This window comes from Meriones unguiculatus, chromosome 7, assembly GCF_030254825.1.
Source record: "Meriones unguiculatus strain TT.TT164.6M chromosome 7, Bangor_MerUng_6.1, whole genome shotgun sequence".
NCBI lineage: Eukaryota > Metazoa > Chordata > Mammalia > Rodentia > Muridae > Meriones > Meriones unguiculatus.
The window spans coordinates 72,131,734-72,157,888 of record NC_083355.1 but is presented as its reverse complement, the minus strand read 5'-3'; the positions used below and the strand labels follow the sequence as shown (position 1 = coordinate 72,157,888).

The window sequence follows — 26,155 nt, the reverse complement described above, 5'->3', positions numbered from 1 at the left end:
GCTCTGAAAATTTAACTATGGGCTGGCATATAGCAAAAGAAAATGAAATTGATACAGTAAGAGATTTCTTCTTGTCCATATTCATTGTACAATTATTCACATTAGAAAAAATACAAAAGCCATTGTGTTAGACAGTATTATGTCAACTTAACACAAGCTGAGGTCATCTGAGGGCACTGAAACCAAGAAAATGCCTCCATAAGATCAGACTATGCAAGCCTGTAGGGCATTTCCTTAATTAGTGGCAGATGTGGGAGGGCCCAGGCCACTTGTGGGTGGTGCCACCCCAGGGTTGGTGATCCTAGGTTCTGTAGGAAAGCAGGCTGAATGGTAGAGAGATGATGGCTCAGAGGTTAAGAACACTGGCTGTTCTTCCAAAGAAAGCAAGTCAGCAAGCAGCACTCCTCTATGGCCTCCACAGCCACTGCCTCAGCTCCTGCCTCCAGGTTCCAGCCCTGTTTTGAGTCCTGACTTCTTTTGATGGACTATGAAGTGGAAATGTAAGGAAAAAATAAACTCCTCCCCAACTTGCTTTTGGTCATGGTGTTTAACCACAGCAATAATAACTCTGAGTAAGATATCCATCTAACTATCTGTCAATGGATCAAGAAAGTATGGTATATATGTAATGGAACACTCTTCAGGCATAAAAGGAAACCCTGTCATTTGAATTGTCATTGTTTGGGTGTAACTGGAGAACACTAAGTGACATAAACCAGGCACAGATACAAACTTAATGTGCAATTTAAAATAATCTAACGTATAACCTTAAAATGGTTGAACTAAAGAAACAGGTTTCATGGGGGAATATATTAAAGGGTACTAAGATTCACTTGGAATAAGTTCTATATATCTCCTGTATATCATAATGATTGTGATTAATAATAATATGTATATCTGCAAGCAGCTTAAAAGGGAGATTTAAGAGTTTTCACCACAAAGAAACATTAAACATTACATGTGTTATCATCCTGTTATCATCCTATAATGTACTTATAGGAAAGCATCAAGTTGTGCACCATAAATTATGCAATAAATATCCCTTTGCTTATGAAAATTACAATTATTTGAATATAATGTTGGTTCCACAATTAATATGAACTTGTAATTTGAATGCAGAAGTTTAATCTTCAGAGTTCCTTAAAAATATTTATTTTCTGACTCTCTTGAGAAAAAAAAATCTATCAATTACAAACCTAAAGTACAGGCCTATAGTTTACCTAGAAGAAATATAAGATCTGTGTAATTATAAAGTAATGATAAATATTCATCGTGCTTTCATTTACCTTCAAATAGTATCAAATTTTATTTTTCTGTTTGTTTCCTCAAATTCACAGATACACATGAAAGAACTACTTTAGAAAACAGGCAAACAGCAGCCGGGGCTGTAAAGGACCCAGTTACTACCTGCAATAGCCTGGGTCTTTTCCATACTACAGACCATTTTGGAAAAAGGTAAGACCTTAAAAAAATGCATCTAACCTAGCTCTTAGAAACCAGGGCAGAGGACTAGACGCGCTCAAGGTTATAGCTGATTTCCTGTAACTCGAGAATGGTGACTCGGGTCTACTCTTGGGATACCAGGGATAGAGCAGGTGAAATGAAAGGATAGGTCAGTATTAAAACATTGTTTTCATTTTAACATATATGAGTTAGAAAAATAGGACACCTGTCACACATCTACAGAAATAAATCCTTTTATTTTATAACATTCCTTTTCTTCTTTAAGATGCATACAGTACTTGTAAGCCCAAGAATTCTGAGAAAAACTATAGAAGACCTGGCACTATTTTTGAGAATTACACAACTGGGCAGCAAAATAACACCTTTATAAATGGACAGACATATACAAATTAAAAATGTAGTGTTTGCACACAAAAATAAGGTAGTTACATTCAACACGTTTCTTGAACGTGCATTCAAATGTTTAATGTTTTCTAAGCTTTGGTTATCATGCTTTATTATAACTTGTTAAAAATTTCACAATTGTGCAGATGATTAAACCCAAAAGTTTAGCAAATATATCACTGTAATACAGCAGCAATAGCAAGCTAATACTGCATAATCATATTAGCAGACTGACTTCGAAACATGTTATTCACAAACAGCACACAGAACTTATTTTGTGATAACATAGTTAAATGACTTTTTTTCCACTTCATAAAACAAGGTAGAGTAATGAGACATAGAAAAACATGATTACATAATAAAAAGTATATTTTTAATTACAATTCTAATTGTACATATGGGGCAACAAATTGCAGTTTCTAAAGAACAGTGCAAATGAGCAGGATTTTTCCCAAAAACATTTAAAATTTAATTCATTCCAGATGCCATGGATTTCATGACTATTAGTTTATATTAATTATTTCAGCTTTTTATGTGATGGCTATAAGGACAGATCTGTACTCACAGGTAGGCTGTAAATAAACATAACCACTAACTTAATTTACTGGACATGAAATACAGGCACTCAAAATACAAAACATAACTTTAAAAAGATTTCATCTGTCATCATGTAAACTGTTCATTATAACTATTTCATCAAAAAACTCATAATTCATTTAAAACGGTCATATCGAGCAATTCCTCTAAACTTTTTTTGATATGTGGTGGTTGAGATGCAGCCTGATTTAATAGATTCTGACCCATCTGTGCAAACAGTGCTTTTGACAATTTCGCTGTGGCTGTCCGTATATTTCCACCAGCTCCAGGCAGGGAGCCACTATGTGTCATATTCCCTAAGAGGTGCCATAAAACCACCAGCACTTTCTGTTCTGTGGCATGAGGTTTCCTTTGATAAAGCTCCATAACAATATCTGGAACACAAAACATAAGCAACAGTCAGAGCTGCCCCGAGTAAATTCACGTACCTCAAAATATATGCTTCTGCCCTGGGCTTAAAATGTTAGGCCTTAAAAATCAAAAGAAAAAGCAAAAACAAGAAAACAGGCAAAACTTTGCAACAGTTGGAACCTTCAACTGTCAGAGTGCCATATATATGACAATTAAGTCAGAAAAAGAAATGCTAAATATCTCACCATTTCCCAAATGAGTTAAATACAATTCAGAGAGCTCATTCATGGACCTTTCATCAAACAAAGCATTGAACCATCAATGAGCGTCCACACTGATTCTAATGCCTGTTTAACAAAGGACAGATTCTCTATCTTCCTTTCCTCTTTCCGCTTTAAAAATCTACAGTTGTTGGGCATCAAACTCAGGCATATGAGAGTGCTAAGCTAGCAATCTATTACAGAACTACACGCTCAAGCCTACTTTTTTTTTTTCTTTTTTTTTTGAGACAGGTTTTCTCTGTGTGTACCCTTGGCTGTCCTGGACTCTCTTTGTAGACCAGGTTGGCCTCAAACTCACAAAGATCTGCCTGCCTCTGCCTCTCTAAGTGCTGGGATTAAAAGCATGCGCCACCATTCCTGGCCCTATAATTATTTAAAAAAATATTTTCGAGTACATTTTTTTGTAGACGATCATATAATTTATTTCTACTCTGAATTCAGTCATACTGAATTGACAGCTATAATAAATTAAACACCCATCAGTTATTCCTTAATATCATTTGCAGAAAATGAACATAACTGGTGATCATCATCTTAAGCAAAATGAATCAGACTTGGAAAGCCAAATGTTGCAGGTTTTCCCTCATTTGTTGGTCATAAAGTTCATGAAGATATCCAAAATTACATATGCATACAAGATATGAAAGCAGAAGACAGCCTGGGAGACTAACTGTGAATAATGGGAGGGAGCCAGGGGAGGAAGGGGGAAGCAACATATAATCAATGTATATGGTATACTTGCATAAAATATCTTTACATAAACCACACTAGGTACAATGAATATATCCCCCCCAATAAAATCATACTAGAAGATTACTTTAGAAATTATTGTTTAAAACTATTTACCAGCAAGTTTTTCTGTCATATCTTGTTTTGCTTTTCCATTTAGAAACTGAGCTTTTGTACAAAATGGCTGTAGAAGTAAGTAATTGTCTAAAATAAAAAAGAATAAGAAACATGTCTAAGAATGAGAGCTCAATAATTTTGATTAAACAGCATTAATAAGAAAAAGAAACAATTTCAACAATGCAGATGTAATAACTTAAGAACCCCACATTTTTAATCCCCATTTATAGTTTTCTATAGCTAACTGTAAGAATAACATTCTTATGGTAAATATGTAATAAAAGTACCCATAAAGCATTAAAGAAGCTACCAGGGGGCATAAAAAAAAATTCTGCCAATTTCCTGGGCATCTTATTTTCAAATGACAGTGGCTTCATTATAAAACAACAACAACTAAAATGTTTTTTTATGGAGAAGTGGTTTTTACATTTAATGTTATTTTTTAGAAGTAGTTTTTATTATAATTACATCATTTCTCCCTTCCCTTTTCTTCCTGCAAACTCAAACTTAAGCTTAACAAGAACTTGTAGAGAGAGTACTGACTTCCTTTTGCACTGAAAGACTACGTCTTACGTGATTATTGGAAAATATGTCAGGTGGTAGTAGCACAGAGGCAAAGGCAGGTGGACAATGGAGTTCAAAGCCAGCCTGGTCTTCAGAGTGAGGTTGAGGAGAGTCAGGTCTACACAGAGAAAGCAAGCCTCAAAAAACCACAAAGAGAGAAATAGAGAGAGGGATGAGTATATACAAGCTCTATCCCATTTTGTCACATGCTTAGACTCATGTAACAAATAAGTTACAGAAGGGCCCTTTTCCATATACATGCTGACTACTCCCTTTCTACAGTGACAAAGCTTCCTTGTCAGACAATATTAGAACATTCTAACAGGGGATGTGTTCTGTACAATGCTGCTTGGAAACTGCCCTGAAAAGCTTCCATCTAGCAAGACCTGGTTTTAATCCCAGCACTTGGGTGGCAGAGGTACGTGGATCTTCATGCGTTTTGAGGTCAGCCTGTATATATGAACACAACTGGCTGAGTCCATTTAGTACTACATATATGTGTGTGTGTGTGTGTGTGTGTGTGTGTGTGTGTGTGTGTGTATGCATGTGTGTGTATATGTATGTACTTTGAACTGACCACTTAGGATTGTATAACCTTTCAGGGGCTTGTCTTTAGAGAGGATGGATTTCTCCCTCTCAAAGTAGCCAACAATTGCTGGTGGCTCTTCATCTAAGGTTGCAGCCTTGTGAGATATTCCCTATCTGTTGACATGTCAAGCAATAGCATCACTCTTCAAATCTTCCTTAGAGATACACATATTGTTAGGATTAAAACTGATACAACTCCCTGTCATATATAGAAAACTCCATTTCATAGCAGATATCTTGGTCCTCTGAGTCTTATAATCTTTGCATGCCCTCAATCAAGTTAACTGACATGCATGGATGATGCTTTTAGAATTATTCTTAAAGCTTTACTAAGTTCTAATGCTATGAAGAGGTTTCCATGTTATTTCCCAAGAGCATTTTATATTTTACATTTAAATCTATAATCCATTTTATTTTCATGAATATGAGGTTAAAATAATAACTCAATAAAACAGATAGTCAATTTAAATATTTCATCACTAAAATAATTTATGGAAAAAAGTTTAGGATACACTATTAAATAAAAATTATTACTTATTTCAACATATGAGAAACACGAAGAATTAGAAAGCATTAAAGGAAAATCAAAATCCTGTGAGTACCAATTAGAGATTCCTTACCCACATGCTGACTCAATGCATGCACAACATTTGTGGCTGCAGCATAGATGCCTGGGTTCTTAGAATTCAGATTGTTATCCACAATTGCAGGAATTAGCATGTTGATGATAGGAGACAAGTTGTCTCTAAGTAAAGGGATCATTTTATGCATTGTTTCTAGAGCCACCAGATTCACTTTGCTATTAGAATCATGAAGTCGAGACTTAAAAGCATCAAAGATCTGAAAATAAATTCGTACATTATTTAAAGTTAAACAATGCTTATATCTATTGTATTATTCTCCTACTTTACTCTTTACACACACACACACACTCTCTCTCTCTATTTACAATGAACTTGGAAACTTTGATTTGTTAAATTCAAATTTTTACCATTAATAAAAATGTACCTGAAAAGATGTTTTAGTAAATGAAGTTTACAAATGTGGCTTGATAGGGAGCTGACTGACTTACTGTAACCATGGTTAATATGCTGTTGGCTGGAAGATGCAGGGCAGCCTCAATTGGTGCTGAGAACTTGGGAAAGTTTCTATAATGTCCTTATTCAGAACTGAAGACAAGGAGATTTTACTGTAGATATTTTACATAATTTCAGTTTATTAGGACAATGAGATCAGACCCAGGACCACATGCTTCTCTAAGAACACTTCTGTATGTAATGCAGTATCTCTAGCACCTGAGTTTTTCAGGTGTTTCCCCCAAGGCTGGCCTTGAGCTCACCATGTAGCTGAAGATGACCTGGAATCTTCAGGCATGCAACACACACACAGCTTAGTGTTTGTTAGGCTAACACTCTACAAAGAAGCTACATGCCCAGCCTCCTCAGAGTGAAGTGTCATTATTTTTAATATAATATTTTAACAGTTATTCCTTTTTCTTCAGTTTCCTTAACTTTTATAAATCTCAACACATAATACAATGGATGTTAAGTAAGCCTTTATTCAGGTCAGGCCACAAAGGAGCTACTCTTTGAAGCTACGGCCATGAACTAGTCACTCATTATACTTATTTTTAATTTTTCATGTTAAAAATAATTTAACTGAGAGATTTACTTTTATTTAACAGATACTAGAAAATGACTCACTAGAATTAAGAAGTAATTAAGGTATGTTTGTCAAGTTTAATGTAGTTATGCCAATTGAAGATGGAATTTAATTACTAAATTACTAATAGAATAAACTGAACTAAATTCTAGTAAAGCAAAAGTAACTTGTGCTCTCATATCACAATGTTTATTAATTAATCTCCATGTCCTTTGTTTTATCTAAAGATATATCAAAGAAAAATTATGTGAAGGTAGAAATAAGTGTAAGTATATATCCTATTTTATATACTGCTTTCTAACACACATAAAAAGTTTTAACATCTGTAATGAAGCCAGACTAAGTATCTTAAATTTTCATGTTTTAGAGTATTGACTCTCTCAACATATATTTACTGAAGCCAGGGTGAGAACTCTCAGAATGCTAAGCTTAACAATGCATAGGACATTTCAGAAAAATATTGACTCTCTTCTTTTTAAGACTTTTATTTTTAACCAGATAGCAGTGTCACATGCCTTTAATCCCATCACTTCAGAGGTAGAGGCAAATGGTTCACTGAGTTCAAGGCCAACCTGATCTACAGAGCAAGTTCCAGGACAGCCAGGGCTATGTAGAGAAACTCTGTACTGGAGGGGGAAAAGACTTTTATGTGTATATGTGTGCACCTGGGCATGTGCATGTACACCGGTTCCCTCAAAAGCCCAGAAGTATTAGAGTTACAGGTAGCTGTGAGCTGTCAGTAGTAGGTACTGAGAATCAACTCAGGTCCTTTGAAAGAACAAGCACTCTGAACTGCAGAGCTATCTCTCCAGCCCCCTGCATAACCATTTTCCTATTACATTTTTAGTTGAAAGGCCATGATGTTAAGGCCAAGGACCTGAATTTGCTCCTTAGATTCCATGTGGGGAAAGAGTGAACTACCTCACAAAAGCTGTCCTCTGAATTCCACAAATGAGAAGGGCTCAAGTACATACACAAACACAAACACAAACACACACACACACACACACACACTCCACAAATGCTGCTTAACAAAATTAACTTTAAGTTTCTTACCTTCACAATGTTGCCAACAACAAGCTCTTGATTGTTTTCAGTGTCTGATAAAAGTTGTTTAATCCCATTAATACGATCACGAAAGTCTTTTGCATTTAATAACCCTGTTATGACTTTTATATATTCAGCACTTTCTAAGGAATTACGAGGGGCTGATTTTCTGGGAACTTCTCGAACTTCGGTTATTTCCCTAAAATGAAAGATATATTTCATTTTTACTTCCCTATAAAACTCAAAATTAAAAATTCAGTTTTTCATTTTTAAGAAATGACACAGGGAACTCCTAAGACACCTCCCTTAGATAGCTGGTAATTTGCTGGAAGGACTCACAAAATCAGCATAGTTTTACTTATGGCTGATACCAAACAAAAGCTGCAGAGGGAAAGGCACATGGGTCGAAATCTAAATAAAACCAGACACAAGCTTTTTATTTTTTATTTTTTTTTGGAGGCGGGAGGTTAGGGAGGAAAGACAGGGTCCCACCATATAGCTCTTTGCTGGCCTGGAAATTGTAGCCAAGGCTGGTCTCAACTCACAAATACTTACCTGTCTCTGCCTCCCTAGTGCTGGGATTAATGGTGTGTATCACCGAGCCTGGCCAAGAACAGCAGCTTTAAACTGGATGTGGCAGCACACACCTTTAGTCCTAGCACTTAGAAGGCTGAGGCAAGTATATCTCTGTGAGTCTGAGGATAGCCAGGGCTACAGAGAAAGACCCTGTTTTCCATAAACAAACAAACAAGTGGAGTAACAAAGAGACACTGGATATCAACTCTGGTCTCTGTATGGACATGCATAAGACACAGACATGCACAAGAATACACATATGCAAACACAGACTTGTTCGTGCGTGCACACACACACAAATGTCATTAAAATTTTTGAAAAATTTAGTTACAGAAAAGTCATAATGATAGTTTGAAAGATTTTAAAATTATAATATCAGGATATTATGGTTGCTTAATAGCCTAAATGAGTTATAAAACTATATATATAACAATACTTACTAAAAATCTAACTATATAATTTGGTAGTTGTTGGCATTATAGATAACTAAGTAAATACTCTAAAAACATTTATTTTAAAATGTTCCTTAATTACAGCTTGTGTTTTATAATCATAAGAAAAAAAGTGAAGTTAAAAAAAAATTGTCAGAGTTTTCCAATATAAACCTAATACTAGTTCACTAACACTACAGTTTTCTTAAGGTGCAAATAGAGTGAAGTTGACAGGAATATAGAACTGTCCAATTATATCTAGTAATATCAGATTTTTTAGACCCTTACTAAACTTTTAAAACTCATCAAGTTTGACAAATACTACTGAAATAGTCATGAGAACATCCATTTGAGATAGTAAGGATCATTTCTCACATCGTGTAGACTATGAGACTACATCACCTCTCAGATGAACTGAAAGCATCCCGAGAAACAGATGATGACCTTGTGTTCCCAATGCTGCCAGTGTGAGATCGCCTTCCTTTTGCTGATGGTGTGTCTAGTGGTAGCTCTCCCAAACCCTGTAAGTGAACACAAAGTCAATGGTCGAGGTCTTAGAACTACCAGTGGAATAACTTACACAGTAACTTTTTCTTTTCATTTTATGTTTTTGTTATTTGAGACAGGGTTTCCCTGTGTAGTCTTGGCTGTCCTGGACTCAACTTATAGAACAGGCTGCCCCTGAACTCACAGAGACCCACCTGCCTCTGCCTCCCTGAGTGATGGGATTAAAGGAGTACACCACTATGCCCAGGCTCACAGTGACTTTTCAAAGCAGCCTGATAAAATGCTGTTTTATGGAGCCTAGAAGGATGGCTCCGTGGGTAAAAACACTTGCTGTGCATGACTGATAACCTGATTTCAACTCCTGAAACCCACAAAAGAGCTATGGTGAAGCGAAGAATGAAATCTACAAAGTTGTTCTCTGACCTCCACAACATGCTCACAACTAAACACATACAGACACAGACACTGGGGGATGGTTTTCAACTGATGGCATTCAATTGCTGATTTCCGTACCCAGGGAGCTGGATGCTGCCTGGATGTCAGCATTGCCATTATTATCAAAATGTCTCCTGTCTCAATGTTGTGTAAAAATTGTTCTTCATCACTGACTGACTGGTTAATAAAGAGCTAAACAGCCTATATCAGGACAGTACAGTTAGGGCAGGACTTCCAGTCCCAGGGAGGGGGATGAGAGGAGGCAAAAGGGAGGGAAAGGGAATAGGGAGACTAAAGGGAATAGGAAGGAAGGGGAGAGGAAAAAGAGGGGAGAGAAGGAGAGAAAGAGTGTCTCTATGAGGCAGTCCTCATGAGGATACAGATGGTGCAGGAGCAGCCAGGGTGATATGGCAGGTAATAGGCCATGTGGCTGGCAAGTAGGCCAGGCCAGCATAGTTGTGTTAGAATGGATGTGTATCTGCTAGTATAGTGCTTAAAGCTATTATTAATAAATAATATTTATTTAATCTTTGTGCCATTCCTTGGGAGCTAGAGTAGGTGTAGAAAAGCCTTAATTTTAGATACACACACACAAAAGTAAACATTTTCAACTTATTTTACTGGAAATGACTCACAAATACAGTCAAATTCATTTAGACAGCTGTTTGCATTGCTATTTTAGTAAGTTCCATATGAATAACTTCTGTATGAAATAGTCAATGTTAATAGGCAGAAAAAGTGCTCTAAAATGCCTGTTACTATGTATCTTTGTAATTATCCCTTTATAAATAATTCCTTGGCCCAAGGCCATTTAAAAAAATAACATGAAGTTACAATATAAAAATCATACATTAAACATATTAAAAATAAATGTGTTTTTATATTTTTATTTTACTACTATCTTCATTTTATAAAAATAAAAATTCTAGTTATAGAAATGTAGTGCTGTGCTGAATATTATATAGTTGCAAACTCTCAGAACTGTAATGGAAGTCTTAAAGTTCTAATAAGACAAATAATATGCAGCCATATTTAAGGTTTTCTTCAACCAATGTCCTACCATCATTTAATGATTAATTTTTTAAAGATTTATTTTAAAAATTATTTTTATTATTATTTTATGTTTTGCCTGTCTGTATGTCTGTGCACCACATGTGTGCCTGGTCTCAGGCGTATAGAAGAAGACACTGGATGCCTTACAACTCAAGGTAGACAGTTGTGAGCCACCATTTAAGTACTGGGAATTGAACCTGAGGGCTCTTTAAGAGTAGCCTATGTTTTAAACTGCTGAGCCATTTCTCCAGAAACTTAAAAGCAACAGACACTTACTCTTTAGGCCTGATAGTACACACATCTACTTAGAATTGTAGTCTATCCCTATTTCAAAGTTATAGAAATAATCTAAGATACAATTGTTCCTATTCTTTTTTTTTTGGGGGGGGGGTTGTTATTTTTTTTTTTTTTTCCTTTCCTCTCCTGCGCCCAGCTCGCACTCACCTGCCTGTTCCTATTCTTTACCTTTACGGATAAACACACTTTGTGCATATTTTTTTATTTACATATTTTTTAATCTATTACTTACGTTATTTGGAGTGATGGCTGGTTTTCTGTTTTGTTTTGTTGTTGTTTTGTTGTACTATGTGTTCAAGGTTAGACCAGCACTCACTATGCAGCTGAGGATAATCTTGAACTCCTCCGCTTCTCGTCTCCACCTTTCAAGTACTGTGAGTGCCTAGCTTTTATGCTTTGCTTTACAAATTGTTTCACAAAACAAACTTAATTTACATACCTTTTGCCGTAAATTTTTAACAGATTCTTTAATATATGGCAAATCTTTAGATGGGATATACTTTTCAAGCAGTTTTTCAAAGTTAGGATGACCCATCAAGAGGAAAAGCATCTTTCGACCATAATACCTATGGAATGTTGAGAAATACATAAGTACTTTTGCATATATGAACAAAGTGAGTTTCTGTCCTTTCTGCATTTTCCCAGTGGGTGGGGCTATGGACAAAGAGACTGCTGATCCCTTAGTTAGTTAAAACACTGACTGTATTCAAGGGAATGGCATCAGTTTTCCTATCTGCCCCTGTTAAAGTCACTGCAGCTTAAATCTTTCAGTCATAAGGCAGATGGAAAGTACAAAGGTATGGCTGTTTTTGTTCGTTTGTTTGTTTCTGTACGTACTATAGTCCATATTCAAGCTTGAATTCTACAAAATCAAGAGCTAAGGAAAAAGCATCATCTCTGTTTTGACCTCCTCACACAGACGGTACTACTACTATCAGCTAAACAGTCTGGCCCTGGTAAGGCTCTACATTCTGTTTTTCTGATTCACTCTCTCCTTTCCTAGACCACAGTTAACTGGATGCCACTATTCAAAATTATATTCTCTATTACTTAAGATATAAAATTTAAAAATAAACCCAATGTTAGATGGCACAATTAAGGTTCAGATACTCCTACAATGGTGGGAGAGTCTTCAAGCTTGGTACATGAATCTAAACATAACCTTCTCAGGGTACCTAAGCCAGATGTCAATCTAAAAGAGGAATATCCAGCATCATAGCTGTGCACTGGAGACACCGGGGAAAGAGATCTTAGTAGCACAGCTATATTCCTAAAGGAAAACCACCAGGAGACAAGTCACAGTCACACTGTGCTGACAAGTGTCAGTACAAGTTCTTGTGACAGCAGGATACAGAATGATCTCAGAAAGAGATGTGACACAGAGAACAAACAAGAGCTTTCCCTGCCAAGAGAGAAAGGTCTTCAACTATTCAGGTAAGTAAACCTACTCAGCTGTAACTTAAAGAACAATTCAACCTTTCAATCTAGAATATTAACATAAACTGATCTGCCACAAGGCTCAGGAATATGGGAAAGCTGAAACGAACAAGAAAGCAGACAGCTGACCTCAAAACAGTAAAACACACAGATTAACTGCAAATATTATGTATTCTCTGAACTGTAGATAATTACAATGAACTGGAAGAGAGGCTTTGTGCATGTTGGGTATGCAGCTCTGTGGTACACTTTCCTACTGTATCAGTTTCTAGTTTGACCCCAGCACAAAAAAACAAAAACCACAAAGCAAAAAAGGGTGGGGTTAGTAAAACAAAGACATGGCCACATAAATAGTAAAAATTATTTATTTCTCTCCCTTACTAATCAATGATTTAACCCTCTTGAATTCTTGTTTTGTTTTGTTTGAAAGCAGAATTTAGCTGAGCCGAACTCAAGCTGAAGATCATTCTGCCTGCTTCGACTTCCTGATTTTTAGAATTTCAGGCATGTACTACTGTGCCTGGCTCTCCTGAATGTTTCTCAATGTTTTTGTTTGTTTGATTGTTTTGTTTTTTTCAAGAAAGTGTTTCCCTGTGTAGCCCCAGCTGTCCTGAAACTCACTCTGTAGACATTCACATGCCTCTGCCTCCTGAGTGCTGGGATCAAAGGTGTGCACCATCACCACTCAAACTGCAGAACTTCTTAAATGGTTCCCCAAATATGTCTTACTCAAATCCTTGGAATTTGTATGAGATCACGATTCTGGATGGGCCTCATCTAATCAAACTATCCTTAGAATTAAAAAGCTTTCCATGGGTACTTATGGAACAGAAAGTCAAAGAGACTCTACACCAGGGGAATTCAACTTTCTGTTGCTACGATTGAAAATGAAGGAGGGCAGCAAGAGAGAAGGCTAGTGCTTGAAGAACCTGAGAAAGGACTGTCACTGCCAGCTGTCAGTGGGTGGGAATCTTGGTCCTATAATCACTGAGCCAATATTCTGACTAAGTTTGGAAGTGATTTAGTTTACAGGGCCTCTAGAAATAGCCTAATTCTGCCATCAGGTTTATTTTAATCACATGGAACACTAAGCAGGGAACTCAGTTGGGTCATGCTAGAGTTGTCAAGTAAATAACTAGGTAACTGATTTAGCCTTACGCTGATACATTTGTGGTGATTTCTGACATAACAATAGAAAATGCACTTATTCTCAAAATTAGTTTTTGGTGTAAGGAGTACCACAAGACTAATTCCAGATATATGAGTAACAGACATCTTTGACTTAAAAGATCAAAACATTTTAGATTCTTCAACCTTCTTAAACAAAGAATCCTCTTTCGACTTTTTAAATTAACTTTCTTTTTCTTTGTCTTTTGTTGTTTTTGTTTTTGTTTTTTGAGACAAGGTTTCTGTACATAGTCCTGGCCGTCCTGAAACTCACTATGTAAACTAGGCTGGTCCCTAAATTACAGAGATCCACCTAAATCTGCCTCCTGAGTGTTGGGATGAAAGGCATGCACCACAACTCTCAGAAACTATTTCTCTAAGAAATTTTACAGTTCTTCCAAAACACTAGTGGTTATGTCTAATCTTCCTAAGTTCTAAAAAACTGACCAACAAAATAAGTAACTTACTGAAGGGCAATAGTGATATAGATGAGAAACTTAACTTAGGCTTCTGACTACATAAAAATTTTCTACCATCACCAAAAGTATCATGCTACAAATATTATCTTGCCTTCTTTTGCCGATTATTAGTAACCTTCCTAAACTGGTTCAAGTAATAGTCACCAGAAATTCATGATATATTCTAAGTATAAATACATTATTTTCTGTTGATAATATGTTGTTAAACATTATTCCTGTACTTGACATGTGTACCTTTTCCCTTGTTTTTTTTTTTTTTGTTTGTTTTGTTTTTTTTGTGTGTGTATGTGTGTATTTTAAAAACGTAAAATTTCGGGCCGGAGAGATGGCTCAGTGGTAAGAGCACTGTCTGCTCCCCCAGAAGTCCTGAGTTCAATTCCCAGCAACCACATGGTGGCTCACAACCATCTCTACTGGTATCTTGATATCCTCTTCAGATAGAACTCTGATACATAAAATAAGTAAATAAAGTCTTAAAAAAAAATGAAACATAAAATTTCCTGCAATCCATTATGTGACTTTTGCCCACAATTAAGTTCTGCCACTTTTCTGGGCATTAGTCTTGTGTCACTCAATGACTTAATATGTCACTACTGAGAATTAAGAAATGCCATCTGCTCCCCTACCAGGGGAGTCGGGGAGGGGCATAGGAGGAGATGAAGGAGGGAGGGTGGGCTTGGGGTGGGATGAGGGAGGGGCTACAGCTGGGATACAAGGTGAATAAACTGTAATCAATAAAAAATAAATTAATTAAAAAAGAAGTACCATTTGTAAATTTGCAGAATTTACTATGTGCTTACTCAGTATCATTTATAAATTGGCAAATAAATTGACTATCTATCCCTCCAGTATCAATCATTTCTCTCAATTTAAAAAAATATATATTTTTTTCTCTGTCCTGGAACTCTGTGGACCAGGCTAACCTCAAACTCAGAGATCTGCTTGCCTCTGCCTCCCAAGTACTGAGATTAAAGGCGTGCACCACAACTGATTGGCTAAAATGTCCACCTTTTTAAAACAGAGAAATAAAATCTTGTTTCCTCTCTGTAAGTGCTTACTTCTAAAACTTCAGGGGTCAGCAAGATGATTCTGCGGGTAAAGGTAACAGCCTGAAAGCCAGATAAAAGAGGATTTTTAATTCAGAACATGACTGCTCTGGGAAGAGCTCACATCCAAAGACCTTCTAGGTCTGTGATCAGGATGGAATACAGACAGCCCTTTAATCCAGGAGATAGGCAAGCAGATCTGAGTTCAAGGCAAGCCAGGTACAGAGCAAGTTCCAAGTAAAGAAAAGCTTAGGTCCAGCCTGGTGGTACACACTGTTAAGAACTCAGGAGACAGATATGAAGGTCTCTGAGTTCTAGTCAGTGCTGTTCAGAGTTTGGTTGAGTCAGTGAGTTGAGAAGCAGCACAGTGGAGCTGAGTTCATGGCAGTTCAGTTGATGGAATTCAGAGGAGGTTTTACTTGGGAGAGTTGTACAGAAAAAGGCTGAAGAGAGAATAAGCTAGATACAGGTGAAGACAAAACTAGCCAGAGAATGAGAAAGGGCCAGAAGATTCGAACACATTGCTAGAGTTTGTTCGAGGAGCATTTTAGTGAGAAACTGAGAAAAATCAGATTGATTCAACTTGGAGAAGAGTTGGAGCCAGAACAGCTGAGTTGAACTAGCCAGTCAAAGTTCAAAAACAACTCGGAAGAATGAGCTTATTCAGCAGTTAAGTCTCAGAGGCTGAAAGCATTCTAGGCCTAGATTAGATTGAATGGAGGCTAGAAGCTTCCAAGACTAGGGTTATGTTAGCAGACAGAGGCAATAATCTTCTGAGACAACAAATGAAGCAAGAGATTAAAAGTTACTTTAACAAGATGACTTGTTCTCAATCCCCAGAATCCACATGGTAGAAGAAAAAACGCAACTACTGCAAACTGCTCTGACCTTCACATGCATGCCACAGCAGAGTATGCCATGGCATTCATTCTCCTGTGCGCTCCACATGATGAATGAATGTAAAAAGAGTCTGCAAATATTACCAGTTATTCACCTCGTTTCTTGTGAGCTGTCTTGAGCAAACTTGGCAGCAGCAGGTAATAAACGTTCAGCCATATCCTTTGTTCCAGATAAAATACGCTCTGGTTCCATAACTTCTACTACATCTGCCAAGTGCTGGGCTGTACATCTTCTTACTGCAATGTGCAAATGGCTGCAAAGAAACATGACGAAATAAAACTTAAGTTGAAGCATGAACTATTTTCCAACAGTATTAAAGTTTAACAAACGTAATTTGTTAAAAATTTAGCAACTTCTTACCAATCACCCTAGAAGGCTACACTGACAAAGGATTCACTTTAGTTATCTCTCCCCAAAAAGATGTATCAAAACTGTCAATGCATTTCTTTATTTATTAAGACTTGCTTTACAGCCCAAGTTGTGACCAATTTTAGAGAAGGCTCTATGGGCTGCTGCAAAGAATGTATATTCCGCACCTGTGGGATGGAATATTCTCTAGATAACTATTAAACACAATTGGGTCTATGTTAGCGTGTGTTTGACACATGCTTGAGTGTGGAGGCACACTCTTCTTCCACCACAGGATCCAGAAAAGAATTCGAGAAGTCAGTCTTGGCAGCAGGCACCTTGACCTGCTGAGCCCATCTCATCTTGTGCTCAAGTTTAGCACTTAAGTTTCTTTGTTGAATTTAAGTATGCTGACCTATCAAGACCTGAGCAGAGTAATAAAGTCACACACGAGCATTGCATCAAGACCTTTCTGGCCTTTCATTCTATTTGTGCTTCTTTTATGAGGTTAGGAGTCTCAACGTTAAGTGCACTTGTAATTATTATAACTTCTTGATAAACTGTTCCCTTTATTAATCTGTATTAATCACTATCCCTTCTGACTACTCTTTTATCAGGTATCAAAAAAGCTACACAAGCTTATTTCTGGTTTCTATATGCTTAAAAGATTGATATCCATGTTTTGACTCTCAGCTGGTGTCTTTCCCAGTGAGGAGTGATTCCTATAAACAGATGGATTTATTTTTAATCTCATCAGCTGGTCTGCATCTTTCATCTTTATGTATGTATGTATGTATGTATCTATCTATCTATCTATCCATCTATCTAGCTATCTATTTAGAGGCAGGTGTTCACTATATAGCTCTGATTAGCGAGTACTTTGCTAGACAGGCCAGGCTGATTTCTAACTCAGACATCTGCCTTCTGGCTACCCAAGTGCTGAGATTAAAGGCACACAGCAGCATACCTAGAATGACATTATCTGTTAAATGGTGAGTTAAGCCCATTTTGTAGGTAAGGTTATTACAGAGAGATTGGCAATCTGCAATTTTGTTAACTCGTTCTGCTGGCCTACTGCTATTTCTTCCGTTTCTCCCTATTCATATTAGGGGCTTGACAGTTTATTATGCCAGGCATGGTGGGTTTTCTCATGTTCAACTATTCCTCTCATGAGATGTGTTCTTCCCAGAACTCACACAAATGAGACTTTCTTCTTTAGTGTATAGTATTCATTGAAGTATTTTCATCAGTGCTGGTTTGGTTATTGTGAATTGTCTTAATTTGTGCATTATGTTGAAATGTTCTCATTTCTCCATCAGATTTATAAGATAGCTTTATCATATATAACAGTCTTGATCTGTAATTATTTACTTTTATGGCTTAAAATAATTTATACCAGACTTTCCCGGCTTTGAGCTGTGAGAGATTTGATATTCTTCTGATGTGCCTGTTTTTGTAGGTAAGCTGTAAGGGTTTTGTTGTTGGAGTGTATGTGTATCTGAGCACATGTGTGTGGATATGCATGCTGTGGAATGAGTGTGGAGGTCAGAGGACAACTTGTGGGAATTGTTTGCATCTTGTACCACAAGTCCTGCAGATCAAACAAAGGTCATTAGGCTTGGTGGCAGGACGCTTTGCCAGCTGAGCTGTCTTGCCAGTCCTATCCTCATAGCTTTTACTATTGTTTGCTTTGCAATTTTGACAATGTTTTTATTAGCATTTATTAAAACAAATAATGAGTTTCATTATGACTCTTTACATCTTGACTATGATCTGTTATAAAGAGGTTCTTCTCTGGTCATGTCTATTTGAAGTTATAAACGCCTGTTTACAGCTGCACTTCCATGCCAGGCTCAGTGACAGTTTCTAGCCTAGTACCCTACCCTTAAGTCTCAGTGTACCCAGAAATGAAGAACCAATAGTTAAACTTTATTTAGTTTTGTATCTTTGAACATAAGTAATATTATTAGAAAAACAGTATTACGGTTCTTTTCATGATTAACACAGAATTTTTGTCATGGACAAAGTATGCAAAATTTGCATTTATTCTCACTATGCACAGGAGCACAATTTAATTTTTAGTTTAAGGGCATGTCAAGATTATTTTAACATTACCTTTGTCCTCCATTGATAAGAGAAGTGACTGCACGTGCAGGTGTTACATTATTAACCATAGCTTTCAATGCCTTGTCAACATCTTCTCTTATGAATGTATTTGATTCTCCAGCCTTGTGCAACAAAGCTCTTACTGCAGTATCTAGTTCTTGATCCATGCTCTTTTTCAGGTAAGTAAAAAGATCACCTAAACAAACCACAGCAGCACGGGACACTCCAGAGCGTAAATTTTTCACCTAAAAAAACATTTGGAAACGTGAACTTTTTCCATATGCTGTTTGAAACTCAGCAACAGCACTGAGGAATGAATTTTAGTATTAAAGTAACATAAGATTGCATGTTTGTTTGTTGAGATAAGGTGTCTCTACATAGCCAAAGTTGTCCTGAAACTCACTATGTAGACCAGGCTGGCTTTAAACTCACAGATATCAGCCTGTCTTTGCCTCATCACTGCTGAAATTAAAGGTGTGTGCCACTATGCCTGGCCATGATTATGTGTTACTAAACATCCTAAAAATCAACATCAAATAACTTTTCAAATATTACAAATTAAGAATGCTCTACTTTATATACACATAAATTCAAATCACGTAATAGAGTTGTCTAAACAATGTGAAAATCAAATAAGTATAGTATGTTAATTCCTAATTAATTAAACAATCCTCAACTTATCTGAAAGCATTACCTCTTGAACTACTGCAAAGTTTGTTTCATGCAACTTTGTGTTCAACAGGTCAGAGTGAAAAGCAGCTAAGCATCTGATAAAATTCAGTCCCTCCATCTTCTTTTCCCTATAGACAGAGAAACGGCAAAATCATCGTGAAATGGGATTCAATTAGAACAGCATTTCAAATGTCTCTCTCTCTCTCTCTCTTTTTTTTTGTAATGAGGAAACTATCTTCTTCCTATTATTTAATAATCTCAAAAATCTACATAAAAAGTTTTTAATAGCAAAACCCACCATAACAGGCAAGCTAAGTCAGTAAAAGTGCCATCTTCTTTCTAGAGAGTAGGAGACAAATAACAAATGAAAATTAAGAAAATCAGTGAGAGAAGAAATTAAGAAAAAAAGTACTTGTTAGCTCATTGGTGAGGAAATGACTCAAGGCAGTGAAAACTACCACTAGTTATTTCTATAGATTATATTTTTACCTTTCATTATCAGACTGAAAGGGTCAGACGAAGGGTGGATACTAACAAAAGAGGGTGGGACTCAGCAGGTATTTATGTGTAACCCCAGATTTGATGCTTTTCATCTTAAATGCATAAAGGATGCAAAGCATGAAAGAACTTTAGTTGGTAATATTGTGTTCGTTGCATATGTACTAATGTTTGAGTATAGGCACGTATCATGGCATGTATGTGGAGATCAAAGGAAAACCTTTGTGAGCTAGTTCTCTCTTTCCATCATGGCTTCTTGGATCCATCTCAAGGCTCTTTGGCTTATAATGCAAGCACTTTACCTGCTGAGCCATCTCACTACACTAATTCTGTTGTTTGCTTACTGTTGTTATGGTCTCATTCTAGTCCTGGCTGGCATGTATCTATGTACTTTTGTTTGTGTGTGGGTACACATGGATGTAAGTGGGAAAACCAGAGATGAATACTGCATGTCTTCATCAATTACTCTATCTGCCTTAGATATTTAAACAGGATTTCTCAATTAACCCCACAGCTTGCAACCACAGGTATCCAGCTACCCACTTTGCTCCAGGCATCCCATATCTCAACTTTGAGCACTGGGCTTACTGGTGGGCTGCCACACCTGCTTTGCCTTTATGTGAGTGCTTGAGGATTCAAACTCTGGCTCTCATTTTTGCAGTTTATTCAACTGACCCATTTCTTCAACCTATATTTTCAGCTTTTTTATTAGTTTTTATTTTCTTTTTGTAACATCTTCAGATTCATTACTCTTTTCTTCTACCATGCCTAATCATCTGTTGTTAATCCCAGTGAGTATATCTTTCATCCCAAATACCAAAATATTAGTTTTCATCTATACGTAAGGATTGTGTTTTTTAAATACTGTAAGTCTTCAGCTTCACACATGGAATAGTTATAGTTAAAATGTACTTGTTATACTTATGTCATTTTTTCATACTGATTAAAATTGTTTGCTTTATATCTTCTTGGACCTACTATTTTTTTTTTTTTTCAGGCTAGACATCCCTAAGGCTCAGGCATCATTGTGGAAAAGGGAGTGGAAAAATTGAAAGAGTCAGAGGATCTGGAAATTAGCTATGCAACTGTGTCTGTGTCTCGTAGAAATGTCAGAAAGTATCACCAACATGACTGGCTAAACAGGAAACAAGGACACTGACAATAGATAAGCCAAATTTTGGGTCTCAGGTGTCCATATGTCTAGAAATAAGCTCAAGCTGAGCAATACTTAATCTCTTTATAACAGGCATGGTTTGTCCACCTGCGCTTTCTCATTATGTTCTATCTCTTGCTATCGCCACTACTCTTTCCACTCTGCAGTTTCCCTAGCTCTAGCTATGTTCATTCTGCTCTCTTTTCTCTCTGTTCTGAGCTATTTCAGATGCTTCTGGATTTTTTCTCTCTCCTACCCACAATAACAACCTTTCTCCTGATGGAGTATTCATGTCAGAAGTTTCTTTACTATGCCCCCTTAGATATACTAAGGTGGATGGGAAAAAGCCCATGAGTCCTCAATGGGACCCAAAGAACTACATTCAACTAAAATGCTGAGAGAGGGAGAAACATTCTTTCCCAGGGAAGACATACTGATTGGCTATCCAATACCACATGTTCTGCCTTGAAAACATACATAGTAGTGACATTATATAGACAAGTAATTTGTATTTATATTTAGAAAAATGTATGTACAGATATATATATAGGCATGTAAAAACAATTAATAAAAAAGAAGGCCATGAATTTGAAAGAACAAGGAGAGAACTATGGGAGGGTCTGGGGGGGTTGGTGAAAGTGATGTAATTATACTATAATCTCAAAAAAAAATACAAGAACTATTTTTAATGTTATTTATTTTCATGTCTTTGCCTGCATGTATATCTGTGCAGCATGTGCTGTTCATACAGTACCTGTAGGGGCTGGAAAAAAAGCATCCAATTCCCCTTGAACTGGAGTCAGAGACACTTGTGGGCAATGAAGGTGCTAGAATTAGAGCTTGTTTTCTGTAAGGATAGCTTGTTGGTGTACTTTAATAAAACACTTTTATTTATATTTTTATATCTCTTTCTCCCTACTCCATCCCAGTCCCTTCTAACACCCCAACACCAGGTAGGAGAGAGAACGGGTTAGTGGGAGAAGGGGTGCAGTTCTCTTGCTGTTTCCTGCTGGTTAGGGCCATCAAGTTTCTTTGAGCCAGTCCAAACCTCATTTCAGGATATCTCCAACTTCTTGTCTCATTGCATTAATAGCAACTAGGAGTTGTGGGGGAGAAGAGGAGGAAGGGGAAGCAGCAGCAGCAACAGCAGCAGCAACAACAGCAGCAGCGACAGCAACAGTGGCCGCCTTGCTCTCTCTCAGAGCTCCTCTTCACTCTCTGAGCTCTGACATTTATTCTCTCTCCAGAGTCCTCAGATTTAAACTATTTGCAGCTGGCAAAGAGCTCCTCTCAGAGCCCATATATGGAAAAATAGTTTGCTGCTGTAGTCTACTTGAATCAGTCCTACATCCCACACCTGAGATTAAAACAAAAACATGTTTATATCCACAACATTTATTTATATCCACAACATTATATCTGCAATTCACAGAAAGGAATGCAGAGTTGGCAAAGCAACTAGAAAATTTGGGGTAGAGGTTGAAATGCTTGGAAAGCAAAAATCGCCATTGGTAAAGGGAGAATACTTGGTAACCAAGAGCTGGAATTCTCCACAATTGCTGCCCAGCCCTTCTCCGAACAATTTCTGTGTCAAGTTCCCACAGCCTCTGGGCAGGCTGGGAAGCCAGGAAAAGCAGAAGGCTGTACAGGTCAAAAGGCTTAAAGAGAAACAGCCCATTTTAAGAAAAAAGGTTAATCTTGAACAAACTGAGCTGCCAAGGAGCAGCCTCTGGTTACGAGATTATTACAATTAGCCCTCCCAGTAGCAATCAAAAGTTTTAGATATTAAAATGCTCAATACAGCCTCAGAGCTTAAAATGGCAAGTGTGTTAATGCTGCGAAATAGGGTATGTCTTGCCAGAGACATGAATGAGCTATTTCTGCATCACTGGGTTCTCTACAAGAAGCTTTGGGTAACTTCTGGCCTTCAGGAACCTAGCTCAAGGCTCAACAGCAACAGGTACAAGCCAATCCAGACAAAGCAGCCAAGAGTCATCAGCTTATAAAAGACATTATTGATCCAAAAAGGGTTTGGTTCCTTCAGCATCTCCTTTTAACAAAGCAACAGCAAGTTTTGTTTATATTCAAAGAAAAGCCATTTTTTTAAACAGAAAGGGGGAAAATGTTGTAGATATAAACATGATTTTGTTTTAATCCCAGGTGTGGGATGTAGGACTGATTCAGATAGACCACAGCAGCACTGCAGCTCTTTGCCAGCTGCAAATAATTTAAATCTCAGGACTCTGGAGAGAGAATAAATGCTAGAGTACAGAGGGTGTAGAAGAGGTCTGAGAGAGAACAAGGCTGCTGTGGCTGTGGCAGCTACTGCTTGCTGCTGCTGCTGCTGCTTCCCCCTGCAGCTCCCAGTTGCTGTTGATATGGTGAGACAAGAAGTTGGAGATCTTTTGAAACAAGGATTGGATTGGCTCTATGGAATCTGATGACCCTAACCCACAGGAAGCAGCTAAGAAAACTGTGCACCTCTCCCACTAACCCTTTCTCTCTCCTACCTAGTGTTGGGGTTTTAAGGGACTGGGTTCGTGTAGGGAAAAAAAGATACATGTTTTTAGAAAGTACACCAACAGTAGCTAGTGCTCAACTTCTAAGCCACCTCTCCAGCCCAGATTTATTTCATTTTTAGTTATGTGTATATATGTGTGTATGCATACATGTGAGTGTAAATGCCCATGGAGTCCAGAAGAGTGTACCAGATCCCATGGAGCTGTAGTTACAGATGACTGTGAGCTTCCATATGGATACTGGGAATCACAACCAAGTCCTCTATAATAGCATCAAGTCTTTTAAATCACTGAGTCATCTCTCCAGCCTTGGATATTTTAAAATTCATATAGTAATTTTTGCTTGTGTTTTTTGAAGCCAATATTATCTAGCTCAGACTGCCTCAAAATCAGTATATAGAAGAGCCTGTCTTTGCACTGTCGACCTTCCTGCTGCCACTTCCCAGGTGCTGATATTACAGGTGTGTACGACCTCCATTCTCTAATATACAACAGCAGAGTTAGGTACTCACGATAGAGATTCTGCCACCTAAAATATATGTTCTCTGGCTCTTTACAGATGAGCCAAATGGTTCTTTACAAATGGTTGCCAAGAAAAGACTGTCCCTTATCTAAAGAATTAATGTAGCTTAGAGAACACCAGAGGACTGAGTTCCACAGTACTCCTAAATTTTTAAGTAAAATAGAATAAAGTAATCAGAAAATATTAAAGCAGGGAAAGAACCAATGGGCTGATTTTTCTAAAGCAAAATGAAAGCTTACCAAGAAAGGAAGACTAAAATATGAAGTGGAGATTCAGCAAAAATAATGACTGTGTAGCTTTAGAGAAGTGATTTATAATTGAAAGACAATTAAGAAGGCTAAGAAGTCAACATAGGTGAAACTGTAGAGATGTCACTTTGTCACTCTTTTTGAGAATGTTCAGAAGCGGGGGATAGAAATGGAGATATGCATACAGCTTATGGAGAATTTTTTAAAACAGAAAAATATACATTATAGCATACTTTATTTCTTTTAGTACTGGGGATCAATCCAAGGACCTGGCACATGCCAAGCATGTTACCACTGAGCAACAACCCAAGCTTAATAGCACAGTCTAATGTTGATGAACAGAGTCCAGCAGAAGAAAAGGTGATGACATGGTTTAGAATAGGGCTGCAACATATCTGAGGGATGAATCCAGTAGAAAATAAGAAAAAGGCATCCAGCAGATATTCCAGCTGAAACACTGCCAAGAATTTACCACATTTGGAAATTTTTTTTTTTTGACAGGTTTTCTCTGTGTACCCCTGGCTGGCCTGGAACTCTCTCTGTAGACCAGGCTAGCCCAGAACTCAGAGATCCACCTGACTCTACCTGCCTAGGGCTGGGATTAAAATACTGATGGTATAGTTGTTTCTAAAATTGCTTGTTATACATTGTATTTCAAGTGAATTATGAGATATATAGTCTAATGCCAAAGGTTTTGCATAACTCATAACGAAACTAAACTATTGCCCAATGGTACATAAGTAAAATATAACTGTTAATACATGTGGGCTAGAGGTAGTTTACATTACTAAGTTCAAAAGACTCAGATGCCTAAGAACTAAGATAATCTTCAGCAATACTACGGATAGTAGTAAGAAGGGTTGTTAATTTACCAGTCTTCATCGGCTAAAAGCCGTAAGGCTTCTGTAAGTGCTGTTTCTGGTTTGGAAAATGGTCGTAGTTCCAATGAATCCATTATCTCTGGACTATGAGTGACAGAAGACATTCTTTCTTTATATTGTGGAATCACTCCAGGTGATGCTTCACCTAAAACATTAAATAAAGGAAGAAGGAATCCTTATATAAATAAAAAACATATTCAGTTATAGGTGTCATATGAATATTTTCTCATATAACATTAGTAGCATTAACTTACTGATTAAAGAAATAGAGAGAAAAGAAAGAGGGAGGGTGTAATTGGGAGGGGAAAAGGGACTACAGGTGGGATACAAAGTGAATAAACTGTAAGTAATAAAAATAAAATGAAGAAATAGACAAACAAAAATTTTGCAGTAACTCTAAATTACATCTATTTTAAAACTATAGCCTTTATATTAACTTTTTCATACAAAATAATGGTCCTATAAAATATAGATCCAGATGACAAGAAAACGCTGAAGTATAATTTGAATATTTGGATAAGCAAAACTGTCTATTCCAAGAACTAAGAGCAAATGTGTTGCAGCATAATAATATGGATGTACATTCAAAATTATTAATATTATAACAAAAATGTTTCTAATCATGCGCCATAACCAGGGTTTTGTGGTTGTGGATGTTCTTGGTTTGGTTTTTTGGGATCTATTCACCGCCAAGCATGCTCTATCCAGTATGTAGAGCACAATATCCATATGTAGACCTCTGATTTCCTACATCCTCCAACAACCCTGACGCCGCGCCATGCCTCTGCATGCTGGGAGGAGTGACTGTGAGCAGCCTTCTGCAGGGATCTTCTCTACTTCGGGCTCCCACCCAGCACAGAGCCATCTCCTGTTGGAGGTGAGATTTGATCTTGGGATTTGCTCTTAGGAGTGTGTCACTCCTCTACTCTGATGGACGTATGCTAAGATCATAAAAGCTGTGTAACTAAGGCTGAGGTAGCAAAGAGAGTAGTCTTAAGAACAAAATGAAACTATATGGTATAATTTCTAAATAAAACATATGGATATATACTTATTTTACCATAGGCTATTAATCTAAAATTAAAGAAACATTGA

The 26,155-nt window shown here is 37.1% G+C and overlaps 1 protein-coding gene across 3 annotated transcripts in view; it reads right to left on the bottom strand.

Annotated features, from left to right (window-relative positions):
• Positions 1 to 1,681: 1,681 nt before the first annotated feature.
• Positions 1,682 to 26,155, bottom strand: part of Togaram1 (TOG array regulator of axonemal microtubules 1) — a 61,238-nt gene continuing 36,764 nt past the window's right edge. For 2 of the 3 annotated variants that reach the window (XM_060387563.1, XM_060387565.1), the window contains 10 exons: positions 25,052 to 25,205; positions 19,261 to 19,366; positions 18,576 to 18,811; positions 16,207 to 16,365; positions 11,523 to 11,649; positions 9,194 to 9,312; positions 7,794 to 7,983; positions 5,696 to 5,915; positions 3,924 to 4,010; positions 1,682 to 2,819 (listed from right to left, as the gene is read on the bottom strand). In XM_060387563.1, the coding sequence (XP_060243546.1) occupies positions 2,554 to 2,819; positions 3,924 to 4,010; positions 5,696 to 5,915; positions 7,794 to 7,983; positions 9,194 to 9,312; positions 11,523 to 11,649; positions 16,207 to 16,365; positions 18,576 to 18,811; positions 19,261 to 19,366; positions 25,052 to 25,205 (1,664 nt within the window). In that variant the 3' untranslated portion in view covers positions 1,682 to 2,553. The remainder of the gene's footprint in view (positions 2,820 to 3,923; positions 4,011 to 5,695; positions 5,916 to 7,793; positions 7,984 to 9,193; positions 9,313 to 11,522; positions 11,650 to 16,206; positions 16,366 to 18,575; positions 18,812 to 19,260; positions 19,367 to 25,051; positions 25,206 to 26,155) is intronic. The other variant, XM_060387564.1, reaches the window with a different exon arrangement.